General features: G+C 35.9%; 1 protein-coding gene and 1 long non-coding RNA gene across 3 annotated transcripts in view; both read left to right on the forward strand.

The window, feature by feature from the left end:
- The window catches only part of aftpha (aftiphilin a), a 139,013-nt gene that overhangs the window by 116,868 nt on the left and 5,745 nt on the right, over positions 1-16,400 (forward strand). Inside the window, exons 7-9 of one of the 2 annotated variants that reach the window (XM_028820856.2) lie at positions 935-995; positions 7,756-7,839; positions 13,360-13,483. In XM_028820856.2, coding sequence (XP_028676689.1) covers positions 935-995; positions 7,756-7,839; positions 13,360-13,483 — 269 coding nt within the window. The remainder of the gene's footprint in view (positions 1-934; positions 996-7,755; positions 7,840-13,359; positions 13,484-16,400) is intronic. The other variant, XM_028820857.2, reaches the window with a different exon arrangement.
- Positions 7,848-10,364, forward strand: LOC127525993 (uncharacterized). Its single transcript, XR_007933620.1, has 2 exons — positions 7,848-8,522; positions 8,553-10,364. It is a non-coding gene; the product is annotated as an uncharacterized LOC127525993 (long non-coding RNA).

Here is a 16,400-nt window from a genome sequence, read left to right on the forward strand (position 1 = left end):
CCATTTTGTTTAGGTGTGCTCTCAATTCTTCAATTGATTCACCTATAGTACTTTGTGTCTCATAAAGACAAAGTAGTTGGAACTATCCATCCATCCATCCATTTTCCAACCCGCTGAATCCGAACACAGGGTCACGGGGGTCTGCTGGAGCCAATCCCAGCCAACACAGGGCACAAGGCAGGAACCAATCCTGGGCAGGGTGCCAACCCACCGCAGGACACACACAAACACACCCACACACCAAGCACACACTAGGGCCAATTTAGAATCGCCAATCCACCTAACCTGCATGTCTTTGGACTGTGGGAGGAAACCCACGCAGACACGGGGAGAACATGCAAACTCCACGCAGGGAGGGCCCGGGAAGCGAACCCAGGTCCCCAGATCTCCCAACTGCGAGGCAGCAGCGCTACCCACTGCACCACCGTGCCGCCCTAGTTGGAACTAAACATCTAAAAAAAAATTTAGGGTAGAAAAGTGAATTATAACTAAGTTATAGTGCTAATATGAAAGACATTATTGATTGTGAAGTAAATATTTAAAAGAAGCTGAATTGTGAAGGTAATAGTTCAGGTCACTGTGAAGACTGACTCATTTGCTAGTCACAAAAAACCTGAATTAGCTGGTAGCATCTGAAATTTATTGGGTAATTCAGGTTTAATTTTTCTTTTTATTTTAAATTACCTAATTGAATTGCTACAGCATGGGTTTAGAAATGAAACTGTTATTCAGTAAAGGTTAAACTAAAAGTTGTCATTTCCGTCTACAACTTATTGGATGCTTTCTGAGTTAGAGAGACCTAAGCTACAGTATGTATGAATTTGCTAAATGAGAATATAATCTAGGATTTATTAATAAAGTTTAAATATTTCAGGACTTAACTCTAAAATTCATTTATAAACATATTTTTATATAATCCTCTTTTTTTCTTTAGGAAATCCTGCCACCTGTCCAGTTTGACTGGAGTAGCAGTGGTCTCACTAACCCTTTAGATGGTACGTCTCTTCATAGAGTCTCAAGCATCAGTCCTAGAGATAAGAAACCAACAAAATTCAAACAAAGTTCCTTCTGCTGACTTCATAGTGTTCTCTGTAGAAATCCAGGTTTTCTTTCATTAAGACTCTACCTCATCTGTGTATTTATTAGCCAGTATCTTTAAATGACTAAAAATTAAATTTTAAATATAGCTAAGAGTTTATTATGCATTGCTTAATAAGTAGAACATTTGATTTAGTCAGCTTTTTTTGTTTTGGTTTTGTTTTCTTTGGGAATTTGCACGTTTACTGCCACAGCATATGTCTGATGTAAGATGACTTTACTCTGCATGTTTTCATTTGAATAAAATGCTACCTGTAGAATTTAGTGTCAATAAGAGTACAAGTGTTTTAATCCTCCTGGAAACATAATATGGCTTTTAAATCAATCTAAAAGATGGAATATGTATCTGAAATGTTTTGCTAAGTATTCTACTTAATCATGCCACACAAGGAACTAAATAGCTCCTATCAACTATACTGTATGTTTAGATTTTTTTTCCCCCCCGACTGTGTCCCTTTTGTTAGGCATATTTGGCTGTGAGCCAGTGTTTTGCCCTTTCCTGACTATAATGCCAACAAGTTGGAGAAAAGTGCTCAAAACTGACACTCTGGTAAGCCTTAGCCAACGATTTTGTAATGTGGAAGTACATCTTGGAGTATAAACTGCTACTGGTTGTTTTCCAATCTGCTCCATTAACTGCATATTTCTTTTACTTTTACAACAGAGCATAGTGGAGTATTTCCAGGTACTTGCGTTAACTGAGACCCTTCTTAATTTTACACTTTTGTCTGATTTAGTTACTTCTACTGTGCCGCCATACTTCCAGCAAAGTGTTTTTGTTCTTTAGAAGCTAATACAATATCTAAGTGTTCAGTGGCAGTTTTCTCCAAGGCTGCAATATACTAGCAGATTTTGATTTGAATCTTAAACTATTCATGTTGTAGTCATTCAAATTTCAGGTATAGTATAGTAAGACTGTATGATAGATTAGGCATTTCTATGAAGACAGTAAATGTAGTGTGCTAGTCTGGAGTAAAAGACCTAAAGGCTGTTTAAAAATTTGCTGTATTACCTGCTGCTTGTCCTAGGAAAATTATTGAAATAAGTAGGGTCTTCTTTTCATGTAATTTTAGTGTGGAGAATGTGACAAACTTTACTCATGCTTACATTTGGCATATTCTGCCTGCATCCTAACAAGCTATCTGAAAGTTAACATTTCTTTTTAAATAAACCTTATAATTAAAAATTATTCTTCTCAGACAATTTATACTATTAAATTTATGAGGAAAGGTATAATTAAAAAATCAAATATATACCAAATAATATACACTCAAGCCAAGTATTGGTCCAGAATAAAATGGAGATATTTAGGTTTTTTAATTTCACCAAAAAGTAATTTATAGAGTAGTTTTTATATTGCTTCCATATAACTTTATGAGCTTTCTGTGCATTCTCCAGGGAACACATATACAACCAAAACAAAATATTTCCAGAAAGAAAACCTGGATGAATTGTCTTTTTATTGTGTCATGTGTGTTATCTACTTAAATTTGTGTCTTCTGTAGTATCTATCTTCACTTTTCTTGTATTTTCTTGTCTTTGTTCTTTAATGTTAAAATGGATCTGCATTTGTATGACTGTTTTTGAATACATTGTAATTGCAGACATGTGTGAATGGGTATATACAATACGAGTCAAACATTTGGACACATCTAATCATACAAGTCATTTTCTTTATTATTACTATTTTCTGCATTTTAGTATACTGGTAAAGACATTGAAACTCTTATTTTACATTGTTCAAAGTGGCCACGCTTTGTCTTTCCCAGCTTTGTACACTCTTGACATTCTCTACCTTTATGTAGTAGCCACCCGGGATGTTTTCCCAACAATCTTGAACTAGTCCCCACTTATGTTGAGCACTTCTTATCTACTTTTCTTTCACCCTTCTGTTCCAACTCCAAAGCCATCTCAATTCATGATTATGTAGGCCAGGTTGTCAGCTGCGGCACTTCCCTCATATAGCACTTTGTGTCTCACAAAGACAAAGTAGTTGGAACTAAACATCTCAAATTTTGACCTCTGAGACTGAAGGACAGTCTAATCCCACTTCTTGTGTTTCATAGCCAATCAAGTCTTGTCTTATTTGTCTCCTTCAATTGTGGTTTAATTTGTGCAATTCTATCATGAAGACCTGATTCATTGAACAGCAGAAGTTGAAATGTGTCTGGAGCTTGTACTTTGTAAACCATGTATTTGAGCTGTAACCTGCAGTGCAATTACTGGCCATGTCTGAGGTTGTTGACTCTAATAAAATGCAGCAGAGGTAACTCTTGGTCTGCCTTTGGTGGTCCTCACAAGGGTCACTTTCATCATAGTACTTGTTTTTTTTTTTTTCTCAACTGCACTTGAATAAAATAAACCTTAAAATTCTTGAAATTTTCTAGATTGACTAACCTTTCATTTCTTAAAGTAGTAATGGCCTGTTGTGTCTGTTTGCTGTGCTGAGCTGTTCTTGCCATATTTTGAACTACTCCAACCAGTAATAACGGACTTGTACCAATACCAGACATGACTGTTTATATACATGCTGCCTTGCCACAACACAACTAATTGTCTCAAATTAATGAGTGAGGTTCCATAAATTAATTTTTAAAGAGAGATGTACAGTACAGTAATTAGAATGATTTATTGATTATGGTTCAACCTTTTCTAAAACTAAGTTTTAGTTGTTTTTGGGTATATTTCAAAGAAATATTTTCAAATGAAAAATTGTTTTTGAAAGAAATGTATACCTAGGCAGCAAGTTTACTATTTGCATTTATTCTCTAACAAATTTCAGATGTTTAAGCATTAGTGATTACATGAAAATGTCTTTAAAATTATGAAAAATATGCATTTAATCTAGTGTGTCCAAAACTTTGACTAGTATGATTAATTTATACATCTATGTACTATTTGGCTGCTTCATTAGGTACACCTGCTCATTAATGCAAATGGCATACTTCTTCAAACAGCTAGTCATGTGGCTGTAACTGCACCTCAATATATGAAGAGTGCAGAAATGATCAAGAACAAACGTTACAGTGGGCAGGTCATGAGATCCAAGTCACTTTGACTGTGGATATGACGTCAGACATGGTGATTGCACATAGCATTTCTGAAACCACTTCCCTCCAGTGATTTCTTTTTCTCTGCAGTCTCGATAGAGTTTACAGAGAACCGTGCAATACTAGGCTAGGCTCATTCAAGCTTACAGAAAGGCCATAAATTCTCAAATGCCTACAAAAAAAAAAACGATTTACAGAAGGGCATCTCTCAAAGTGTATGGACAGAAGTAGCAGCAGATGTTCACTTCAAGTATAGCTCCTGTCGACTAAAAACAGTAAGATTTAAAAAAAAAAAAAAAAAGGCCACAGTGTGCACGTAATCACAAAATTGGATAATGGAAGTTTGAAAGAAAAAAACTGCCTAGTCTAATGACTATTCATTTCACCTGTAACATATCGATGTTGGAATAAAAATCTGGTGTAAGGATCTGAAATCTATACATCTATGCTGTCTTTTGCCCACATAATCATGTTCGGTATGTTTTTTGGCACACATTAGTTTTCTTAATGCCATTTAAATGTCATTTGAATATCACATCATGTGGATCCTAAAGAATAATATGCCATGTTCACAAAGCATATATCATCTCAAGCTGATTCCATGAAAATGACTGTTATATACAGTGGAACCTCGGTTCACGACCATAATTCGTTCCAAAACTCTGGTCGTAAACCGATTTGGTTGTGAACCGAAGCAATTTCCCCTATAGGATTGTATGTAAATACAATTAATCCGTTGCAGACCATATGAACTGTTTGTAAATATATATATTTTTAAGTTTTTAAGCACAAATATAGTTAATTAAACCAGAGAATGCACAGCGTAATAGTAAACTAAATGTAAAAACATTGAATAACACTGAGAAAACCTTGAACAACAGAGAAAACTAACATTGCAAGAGTTTGTGCTATACTGTAGCCTTATGACCCGATTGCTGTAAACACTGTTTAAATGAGTTTTAAACACAGGGGAATAAAAGGAACATTTGAACAAACCCGACTTTATTTAAAAGTCAACCATAAGCAACCAAGAAAGTAACATTGCAGGAGTTCACACTAATAGCCTAACAGCCCGATCACTGTAAACACTCTGTTTAAATGAGTTTTAAGTACAGGGAAAAAAATGAACATTTGAAAAATCAGAAATTTAATAAACAACCAAGAAAAGTAACATTGCAACAATTCACGCTACAAACTGAAAAATGAACATTTGAAAAATCCGTAATACAAAAAATAACCATAAACCACCAAGAAAACTCACCTTGCATGAGTCGAGTTCTGACATGAAGGAAGTGAGGAGGAACTGAGTGGAGAAATTTCTCACTTTCGCCACTCGTAGAAGGATAGTTTTGCAGCAAATCGCCATGAATCTTCCTGGCTTTCTCGCATAACATCGCCTCGCTTATGCTGTCCCCTGCAAGTTGCTTCTTGTTCAGCCACACTAGCAACAGTTTTTCCACCTCTTCCAGCACTTGTGGCTTCTGCCTGGTTAACACTGTAACTCCTTTTGCAACATCAGCTGCTTTAATAGATTCTTTCTGCTTAGGATAATCGAAATCGTAGATTTTGACTTCTTGTAGTCAGCGGCAAGATCACTAACACGACATGCCACGCTCATACTTTTCAATAATTTCTTTCTTTACTTCGATTTCAATTTTCTTCAAAACTTTCTTCTCACCACTCTTCACTTGCTTAGAAGCCATGGTTAACTGCAAAAGCACACGAAAAACTGTAGAGCTCAAAGAGTTCACAGGTAAAGCATGCATGTCTGACTGAGAACAATGAACAGGGAGAGGCTGAGCACGTGCTTAAATACAGTAATCAGCGTGTACGAACCGGAACGGAAATGAAATAGAGCACAAAGTGTTCACAGCGAAAGAAAGCACGCACATGCAAGCACGCACGTCTGACTGAGAACAATGCAACACGTGCGGAAATCATCAGCGCGCACAACCAAATGGGAAACTGGCTTGTTCGTATACCGAGTGTGTAGTCGTGAACCGAGGCAAAAGTTTGGCGAACTTTTTGGTTGTACAGTGATCCCTCGCTATATCGCGCTTTGCCTTTCGCGGCTTCACTCTATCGCGGATTTTATATGTAAGCATATTTAAATATATATCGCGGATTTTTTGCTGGTTCGCGGATTTCTGAGGACAATGGGTCTTTTAATTTCTGGTACATGCTTCCTCAGTTGGTTTGCCCAGTTGATTTCATACAAGGGACGCTATTGGCAGATGGCTGAGAAGCTACCCAACTTACTTTTCTCTCTCTCTCTCTTGCGCTGACTTTCTCTGATCCTGACGTAGGGGGTGTGAGCAGGGGGGCTGTTCGCACACCTAGACGATACGGACGCTCGTCTAAAAATGCTGAAAGATTATCTTCACGTTGCTATCTTCTGTGCAGCTGCTTCCTGAAGTGACATGCTGCACGGTGCTTCGCATACTTAAAAGCTCAAAGGGCACGTATTGATTTTTGACTGTTTGTTTTTCTCTGTCTCTCTCTCTCTCTGCTCCTGACGGAGGGGGTGTGAGCTGCCGCCTTCAACAGCTTTGTACCGCGGTGCTTTGCATACTTCAAAGCCAAACAGCCCTATTGATTTGTTTGCTTTCCTCTGTCTTTCTGACAATCTGTGCTCCTGACGCGCACTCCTTTGAAGAGGAAGATATGTTTGCATTCTTTCAATTGTGAGACGGAACTGTCATCTCTGTCTTGTCATGGAGCACAGTTTAAACTTTTGAAAAAGAGACAAATGTTTGTTTGCAGTGTTTGAATAACGTTCCTGTCTCTCTACAACCTCCTGTGTTTCTGCGCAAATCTGTGACCCAAGCATGACAATATAAAAATAACCATATAAACATATGGTTTCTACTTCGCTGATTTTCTTATTTCGCGGGTGGCTCTGGAACGCAACCCCCGCGATGGAGGAGGGATTACTGTATACCGATTTGTACGTGTACCGAGACATTCGTGAACCGAGGTTCCACTGTAAGTTTAATCCAGAGACCCAAACTTTTGCGGATTTAAATCCAGTAAAGCATGAGTCATAGATGGGAAGTATGCAACATGAAATGTGTGTCTGATAAAATGGATGGGACTGTATGATACTAACAAATCAGAATGGACCAAAATCTCTCAAGAATGCTTCCATTGTATCGTTAAATTCATGTCTTAGTTTGAGCCATTGCTTTCTTTGGGCAAAGTGAAGTCTACCCAGTAATAAGTAGATGTAGCTAATAAAGCGGCCAATGAATATATGTATGTGTGTGGGGGTGATTTATATTAATATGTCTATATATACATATACATATAACTATATAAATATATTTATATATAGACATACATTATGACTTTTCTGGTAACTATTTATTTTGTGTGTTTTGCTCTTGTTCAGTTACTTTATTTTGTACATAAAGTTTCCACTTTATTAACCTAAATATTACTAATAATAAATACTTTTTTATGGTTCTAGATTTAACTATTTTATTGCCATGTCTTTACTAATAACTTGCATGTTTAAGTATGTGTCTTACCACTTTTTACACATAAAAACCCTTCCCTGGCTTGTCTTCTGTATGGCTGCCTCTCAACACGGTCACTGCATTTCAAGCTAACGGAGGTTCCACTCTTCTGAACCTCGATTTCTTTGGTCCCGTGGATGACGGTAGTTCTAGCAGCGCCACCACTATCCCAGGTCAGCAGTAATTTAACCACAAACTTAAATTCTAACAATTTACTAATTGTTGCTGGATGGTACTTCTCCAAAAACAATGTACTTAATAAACGTCTTTTAATAGTTTCTAAAGTTACATTCTACTTTTTGGATGTTTTCTTCATGAAAATCATTATTTTGGTTTTATTAACTGACTGCTATTTTTCTGCTTTGTGTGTGTACGTATTATTTATGTTCTTTACTGATACAATTAGTAGAGACAGAAATGGAACAAAAGTTAAATACTTAAAAATTGTTGAACAAATCTGTGTAACAGAATCAGGATATTGAGAGTTATGAACCCAAAGATTAATTCATTGTTATTTAATGTTTTTAAGTTATTCAAGTTTAATGAGTATATCTATAAAAAAGGGCAAAATTAAGATGATGCCATCTCCCCCATATCACAAAGAAGTTAATTTTGGGTCTGTTGAATTTTTGTATAGGTTAGTTGATGGCTTAGGGCATTTTATGCATTCATAACACTATCTCAAAAGTTCTTTGTAAATCAAGAATAAATCAGCACATACATTTTTAATGGGACAAAGTAATATATTAATATACAAAGTAACAAATGACAGGCAGTACCAGCCAATTTAATAATTATTTTCCCCTGTTATGAGTTGTATCTGATTCAGCAGTAGCATCTTGTATATTCAAATGTTGTAAAAAGTTAACAACACACAAAAAAAAAGAATATGTATTAACATTGTTATCATAAATGTATTTAACTGTCACTTTGTTTTCATACTTAAGCTTCAGCCATGGAATATTAGAATGACTTAATTTTTGGTTTAATAATAGTATTTGACATTATAAGTATTCCCTCAAAAATATGGATCACTGAAAATGCAATGTGATTAGGCAAGGGTGCAGCTCCAACATCAGGTGTGTACAACCATTCACACTAGTGACTTGCAAATGATAAACTGTAGTTGTTAAAAACACCCAAAAGCAAGTTTGTCAGTAACATATACACAAAACTGCTTAATTTTGTCATCTTTTATCTGTTTAAAATAATAATAAATTAAAGGAGATTTAAAAGTTTAAACTCGTAATTATTCTTTGGGCAAGAGTAGTAGGAATTTTTTTTAAAGAATTTGAAGTGGATTTTATTAATTTGCTTACATTTGATCAAACCCAATAGGGTGATCTAATTCTGTCTATAATACAGGCACTTCAAAATTTCTTTCCACAAACCAATTTTCTTTTGCACATACATACTACATTCTTGTAGTGTAATTCAAAATAGGTACATTCTGCATTATACCAAAGAGCTGTGCGTTGAGCAACTACAGTAGGGTCTGAACAGCTTGAAGAAAGATTATTTCCAAATCACACAACATTTCAATAGAGTGGGTTAAACTTATTATGTGCATATTATAATCCAACAGACAAGCAATAAATTTGAATTTTTCATGAATGCTTAACATTAGGTAAAAATAAATCACTGTATTTAGAGTTTTCTTGTCATGTCTCTTTGCAACATCCTCTGTACGTGCCCTTTCTTCAGGTGGCATTTTTTTCATTAGATCACTATACGTGTTGAAGAGTAGATTACTATTTTTGTTTTTATGTGGCTGCTTCATTTTTTGCTGTGTTGTTTAAAAACATTAAATAAGTATGCAACAGGTAATCCTGTTGCTGTATTAAAATTAACTGAAGTGACTGCCTTGATCAAATAACTGATGAAATAAAGGGCAAAATCAACTCTCTTATGACAGAAAAGAAATATGAACGTTTGCATTAAAGAATTTCGGTAGTGTTAGGTGACTCAATAGTATTTCATTACTTGCTCAACTTGGCTCTCCTTCTGTTGCAGCAATGGCTGTAATATAACTAGAAGGGTAATGAAAGCGTGATCTCAATGTTAAGTAGTAATAAAATTCTAATTAAAAGTAAGGAAGCTTGAAAATAAGCTGTGAAAAAAACGTTAATTGTAATAAAATTTTACATTGCATTATTCTTAAAATACCCAAGGAAGAAAGGAGGGTAAAAAAGCCTGTTAATTGTCATATTCTTTTGGGGTTGGCTAAATCTTTTTTCAGATATACAGTTTTACTTCCTTCCTAAAATTTAGAATGGTCTCAGTAACTCGTTTTGGTCCTCTTTTCAGACTGCGCAGTAAGGACTTGTGTAGTTTTTGTTTTGTCTGTCTAGTAGTTTAGCACCATCTACTATTTTTCATCAAATTCAAGTAAACACGTGTTCTTATTATACAAGCTATTAGAGAAAATGCTTTTTGAAACAGTATTTCACTGCACTGAATGTTTCGTGGGTACTGTTTTTGGAGAAGTCCAGTGGTTCTGTTCTGTTGTGCTAGATGTTTTCATATTGAGCAGGAATGTAATTTATTTCTTTTTCTCTTTAAAGACCCTATTAAGGTTCATTACAATTTTCTTTTGGTTATTCCTAAAAAGACTATTATTATTTATGAAGCCTGTTAAATGCACTTTCATGAGTTTCTTGTGTTTTTGGGTGAATGTTTTGCCAGTGTACAAATAAATCCATGATATTGAAAAACTGTAAAAACTGCAGCAGAAATTGTTTTACGTGTTGTCGTGTATTGCTTTATTTTTTGATATTAGGAGTAATGAAAAAATCAAATATTTCTGTAGTGAAATGTCTTTATGCTCAAGTTTTTTAAGAAATATGGTGACCTTCATCTACTAAATTATTTTATTTGCAAATCTGACAGTACACAATACATTTACCACAGGTCAGGTCAGGTTGGGTAGCATGCACTGGTACAGCTCGCTGTCGCACCCATCTATCTGCCGCAGCCAGGTGTTACATGGATGTCCCCTTGGCCTGGTCCAGCCACTCTGGTCCGCAACAACGAGGATCCTAGGTGCCGGATCGCCCTCTGCGAATCACGCCACATGGTTGTATTGCCATAACTGATGCTCCCTCACAATGCAAGTAATGTGCTTCATTCAGGACTCCACTAGCTAACCGCTCATTCGACACAAAGTCAAACCAGCAGTACCTAAGGATTCTCCAAAGAGACCCAGTACCAAAGGAGTCCAATCGTCCTCTCATGTCACTGGATAGCTCCCAAGTCTTGCAACCATTTAAGCAAGAAGCCCCAGGACTCTAAAGACTTGGAGTGCCACACAAACCTTTCCAGTGACCTCATGACCCACCCCCCGTGCTTTCCCAGTCCATTTACTAATTTCATAGTAAGAGTCACCAGAGACTTGAATGTTGATGCCGAGGTAAGTAAACCTCTCAACGAGGTTGACATTCTCTCCGCAGACAGACATACTTACAACAGCAAACTTTTTTTTTAATTGAATGTGACTGCGTGGAACAATTAAAATTAATAACAGTTCCGGACCTGCTGTATGAACACTTCCATTAAAAAATGGCATTCAGTATCTTGTTCTTTTTGTCTGAATCCTGAGGTACCGTGAAGCACACTTGAATTGTACATGATATGTTAAATATGTCATATCCACTATAGTTTTATCTACCTTTAAGTCATTTAAATTTCTAAGAATGTTTTGTAATATTTAAGTATGGACAAACATGAAATACTTTTAAATATTTTGTACCATTGTTTCATTAAATAAAATGTATATTATAAAAAAGTATTTGCTAGTCTTAATTGCATGCACTCTATACACTTTAGTGTTGCTCATATGGTGCATTAATATTCATAGTATCTCTTACTTTTTAAAGCTTTTTTAGTAACGTCTAAAGCAGGGGTGCCCACACTTTTTCGGCTTGGGAGCTACTTTTAAAACAACCAGGTCGAAATGATCTACGTACATTAAAAATTATATATATATGAGTATACTTTATACATAAAATATGTGTTGTCGTACCTTGCATAACTGAATAACCTTTATGGCCGAATAACAATTCAATACATTTATGGTCACTACAGTACAGTATTTGGATTTAATAATCTTCATGTGGGAAAAGGCTGACTCGCATAAATAAGCAGAGCCGAATAATGCAGTCAAGGAGGTAGCACATTTCCTCATGTTTGGGTACTTTTCCTCTGTAAGTAAGTTCCAAAACTGTCCAAGAGCCCCAGACTTCAGCTGAATGTCAGCCTGTAGTGTCAAAATCTCATCCTCCACTGTAGAGGAGTTTTAGGTGAAACAGTGTTGCAATTTTTGATGCGGGTGATTCACCCTCAACATCTTCCCTAAATGGATGGCACTTAAATATAGTGATTGGCTCAAGTAAAGTTTAGTCTTGAAACCATCTGTCAAAGTCTGACAGGCAATTTTCAATCTGCTCTGTGTAGCCTATGCTGTCAAGTTGTGCCCACGCCTTCTATTGCGTCTCCAGCTCTGGTGCGAGGTTTTGGATGTTCCCCAAATCAAGGCGCTGCAGCTTTGAGGACAGATGTTGCATTTTTCATTTCAAAGCATTAACTGAGCTAATCATTTTGACCATGGAGTTCTCTTTTCCTTGCAGCTGTAAATTAAGCTCATTCAACATGTCTAAGTCTAAAAAAGGCTAAGTCTAACAGCCATTGATCGTTATTAAGTTGCTTGTATTCTGCATGTTTAATAACAAGGAGAAACTCCTTTTTCTCCGGCCAGGGGTCTTGAAATCTCAGCAGGAATTTCTCCCTAGCCATCTGTCTCAACGGAGGCCTCTTTTATCACCTCTCCATCTTGGAAGGACTTCTTATGCTTAATGATCGAGTGACTCACCCGAAACAATGCTTCGGTGTGTCTGCCTTTGCTTGTGAATTCAGCCAAGTGAAAAATGACGGCTATCCGATTTAACTGTGATTTTAGTTCCCTCTCCTTTCTTTCTCAGATCGCTTTTTTTTTTTCTTTTTTTTTTTTTTTGAATGCAACGCGATCCATCTGCACAACCATTGCAATCTACTGGTCAATCACGATCGACGCATTGGGCACCCCGGTCTAAAGCATATCTTAATAGTGTCTTGTTATTGTGGTGAAGTATTTATTTTCCTTTCAATATTTTTTTTTCCTTTAGTGTAACACTTGGCATACAAATTCTGCAAATTTCCACCATAAATTTCCAGTCTAGTTCCAACCAAACAATATGAAATGCTTATTCTGAAATAAAAAAAAATTGTAATATGTGTTTATTTAAAAATGTATGTCAAAATCACTTAGAGGAAAATGTATTTAATTCCAAAACAAAGGGCACCTATTCTCAAGTGATACAATATGTGCATCTTTATATGTCATGTGTGTTTGAAGTGAATATATGAAATCATAATACTGTACATTTTGATACAAAGAAGACCAAGTACATGCAAAGTTTTTTATTTTCTTAGTTTTTGTCTGGCAAGTCAGTTATATTTGGATAAATAAATGTTTTTGTTTCAGTTATTTTTATAAAGGAAAGTGTTGTTTATGTTACAATAATTATAATTCTTGGTAAAAAAATATTCTTTGTTCACATTCCAAACACTTTCACAAAAAGAATGTTGTTTCCTTTTTGGTGAATTTTTTTGAATAGTGACAGTAATGCCAGAAGACTAATTACTGTTCTCCTGTTAAGGTGTGGACCCTGAGCTCTATGAACTGACCACTGCTAAGCTGGAAAGCACCAGTACATCCAACCGAATGGCTGATGCATTTGCAAAGTTAATGTCTACAGTGGAAAAGACAAGCACATCTGCACGGTGAGGACAACAGTTGAGCTGGAGGGCCTTTTTTAATACTAGCAACTGTGCGTGCTGTATCTTTGGAATTGTGTAGATAAAATATCTTTTGCCTGTTCTCACCTTTATTTTTCATATTATTAAATCTTAAACAGTATTAGATGAGTTCACTTGTGCTGTTTGATCCTCGTGTAAATAATTTTGGGATAAGCTGTATGAGAGTAAGTACAAAAAGAAAGATTTGATTTCTATTCCTACAGTGCAGAGGACATTTGTATGCTTGCCTTGTCTAAGAATGTAATATTTTTCCACTAGATGGTATAATTTGCTATTTTATATTAATGTATACATTTTGTTTTGCATACCTTTATTCTACCAAAGAATAACAAGTAATTTTTAATGGACAATTTTTAACCATACTAACTGATATCCAAGGACATTTTTTTTTTAAAATTGGTGGTATTTTGCAAGATGTAATCAACAAGAGGTTACTTTATCAGGATTTTGAAAGTGAGTATTTAGTCTCATTATACCAGAAAAAGTGACAAATTATGTGGTGTGTACATTCAGCTTCCTTTCATTTGCATCAGCAGAAATTGTCGAAACATAAGCAATATAATGATCCAATAAAATAAAATAAAGCTTCATATACAGTAAGTCAGTGGTTCTTAGTGTTTCACACTGAGGGTGAATTTGGTAAAGTCAAAGATACAGTGACCCACTTACTGTCAACAGTCAAGTAACAACCTAATTTAACATTAGTTACCACATTTATTTTAGAAAAGGTATTTATGTGAAAAGTTTCATATCCCATTGTTGCTGGATTTGTGATGTAAAGCAGCAGATCTCAGCAGTGATCTATAATAACCCCATAGCCATGACAATGGTAAAAGAGCTGACAGCAGTGATTCAGCATAAGTGCTGCACTTCACTGGCTGCATGGAATTCAAGGATTATAGTATCTGGAGGTGGGCTTCCCAGGCAGACATTAAAGCGAATTTTAAAGGGAGACCAGCATAGTGACCAATAAAGATTGGATGGGATGAGGCTGCACCATTTGGAATTCATTTGAGACTTTGGCAGGTTTGCCATTTTATAGACTCACCTACAGATGACACTTAAATTGCTCATTTGTATGTATGTATGTATATATATATATATATATATATATATATATATATATATATATATATATATATATATATATATATATATATATATATAGTGTTGGTGACTTTTCCCCAGGCTGATGCAGCTTGACATGCCTTTACATTGATGTTAACCACAAACATCCATCGGCACTCAGAACCGACAAGTCATAGTGTGATGCTACAATATAAGTTACCACTGATTCGTAATTATGGGACAATTTTCTCACATTGGGGGATTTTTGCTGTGAAACATTAATATTTTGACATCACGGTCTTGGGGAATAATTGCACTATGGAGTAAAGAGAATCTTAACAAGGGTTAACAAAGATAGTGCTTCAGGAACTGGGTACATCTGAGGGGGATTAGAGAATGTGCCAAGAGTAGGCTGGAGTATTAGATAGATAGATAGATAGATAGATAGATAGATAGATAGATAGATAGATAGATAGATACTTTATTAATCCCAAGGGGAAATTCACATTAACGATACATTAGAAGTCCCAGGACAGAAGAATAGTATAGCATGGAATGTACTATACTTTATTGTTAGACAGCAAGTTTCACACTTTTGTACTTCATATTTAAGTCAATATTTTCTCTGTAGAAAATAGGACCAGTAGTTCTGTATCTCTTTCTCCTTCTGTATCTCCTCTCTGTATTCAGAACTTCAAACAGTCGGACCACTCCTAGTTGTTCAGTAACGTTCGAAGCTTTGGATGTCAATCATGTGTTAATGAAGTTTCAATAGTAGCTTCACAGCTTCAGTGTCAACTGTCCCAAAACATCAAAAAGTGAAGGAAACATACATATTTTCCTTCTGTTTATTAAATTGGTAATTGATTTTGTTGGCTCATCCTGAATCTTTACTTTTGGCAAGAAAGTCCAATGTCTTCCGTGGTTGTGGTTTTAGATTTATTCATTTCATAGTTTGGATGTTGGGTAGCAGCATGATTGCCAAAAGAAAATAAAAACTTACGTAATGGGCTGCTGTTTCAGAGTTATTTAAAAGTCAGCTTGTGGACCATCTAATTCAGCCTGTTAATCTCAGGTGATCTGTGGACCACACTTTTGAGAACCACTGATAAACATTTGCAGCTGGTTTGCTAAGCTAAGTTAAATGATCCCATTCACAATTCCATCATCAGACAGATTAACAATCACTTACTGTATGTGATGGTTGATTGGGGATGGTTAGCCACATACTAGAAGTACTTCACTACTTCTTGTGGTGCCCCGTCTAATGCCTTCTCCATATCTACAAATGCTTAATATTGATTATTTTCCTTTTCAGAAGGGGAAATAAAATGTATTACACTTTGGTCTCATCCCTGATTATTTTCGGTACCATTCTCTGAACTGACTTCATTACCTGATTCCAAAGCTTGATCGCTCCATATGACCCACATTTCAAAGGGTCATCCTTTACTTTTTACACTAGAATGAGCACACTTCTTTTCCAATCTTCAGAAATCCACCCTTCACACACAATAATACTGCATGTCTGTCAACCTTTTAAATCGAGAACCTTCTGCTGCTTTCAACACTTCTATCAACACTTCATCTGGGCCCACTGCTTGCTTCCTTACCAGATCACTTTATCTCCATCTGCTTTTTGAATTCTGACACTTCTAATAGCACCTTTTCATTTCCTCAATTGCCATCTCTACCTCAGCATTCCTCCACCATATTTCCTTGTGTTTTAGCAGTCTGTCCAACCGCAGGTATGTATTGTTTTCAAACATGCATTCTTTATTGCTTCCCACTTGGCATTCACACCTGCAGATTC

The sequence above is a fragment of the Erpetoichthys calabaricus genome, chromosome 15, assembly GCF_900747795.2.
Source record: "Erpetoichthys calabaricus chromosome 15, fErpCal1.3, whole genome shotgun sequence".
NCBI classification, from domain to species: Eukaryota; Metazoa; Chordata; class Cladistia; order Polypteriformes; family Polypteridae; genus Erpetoichthys; species Erpetoichthys calabaricus.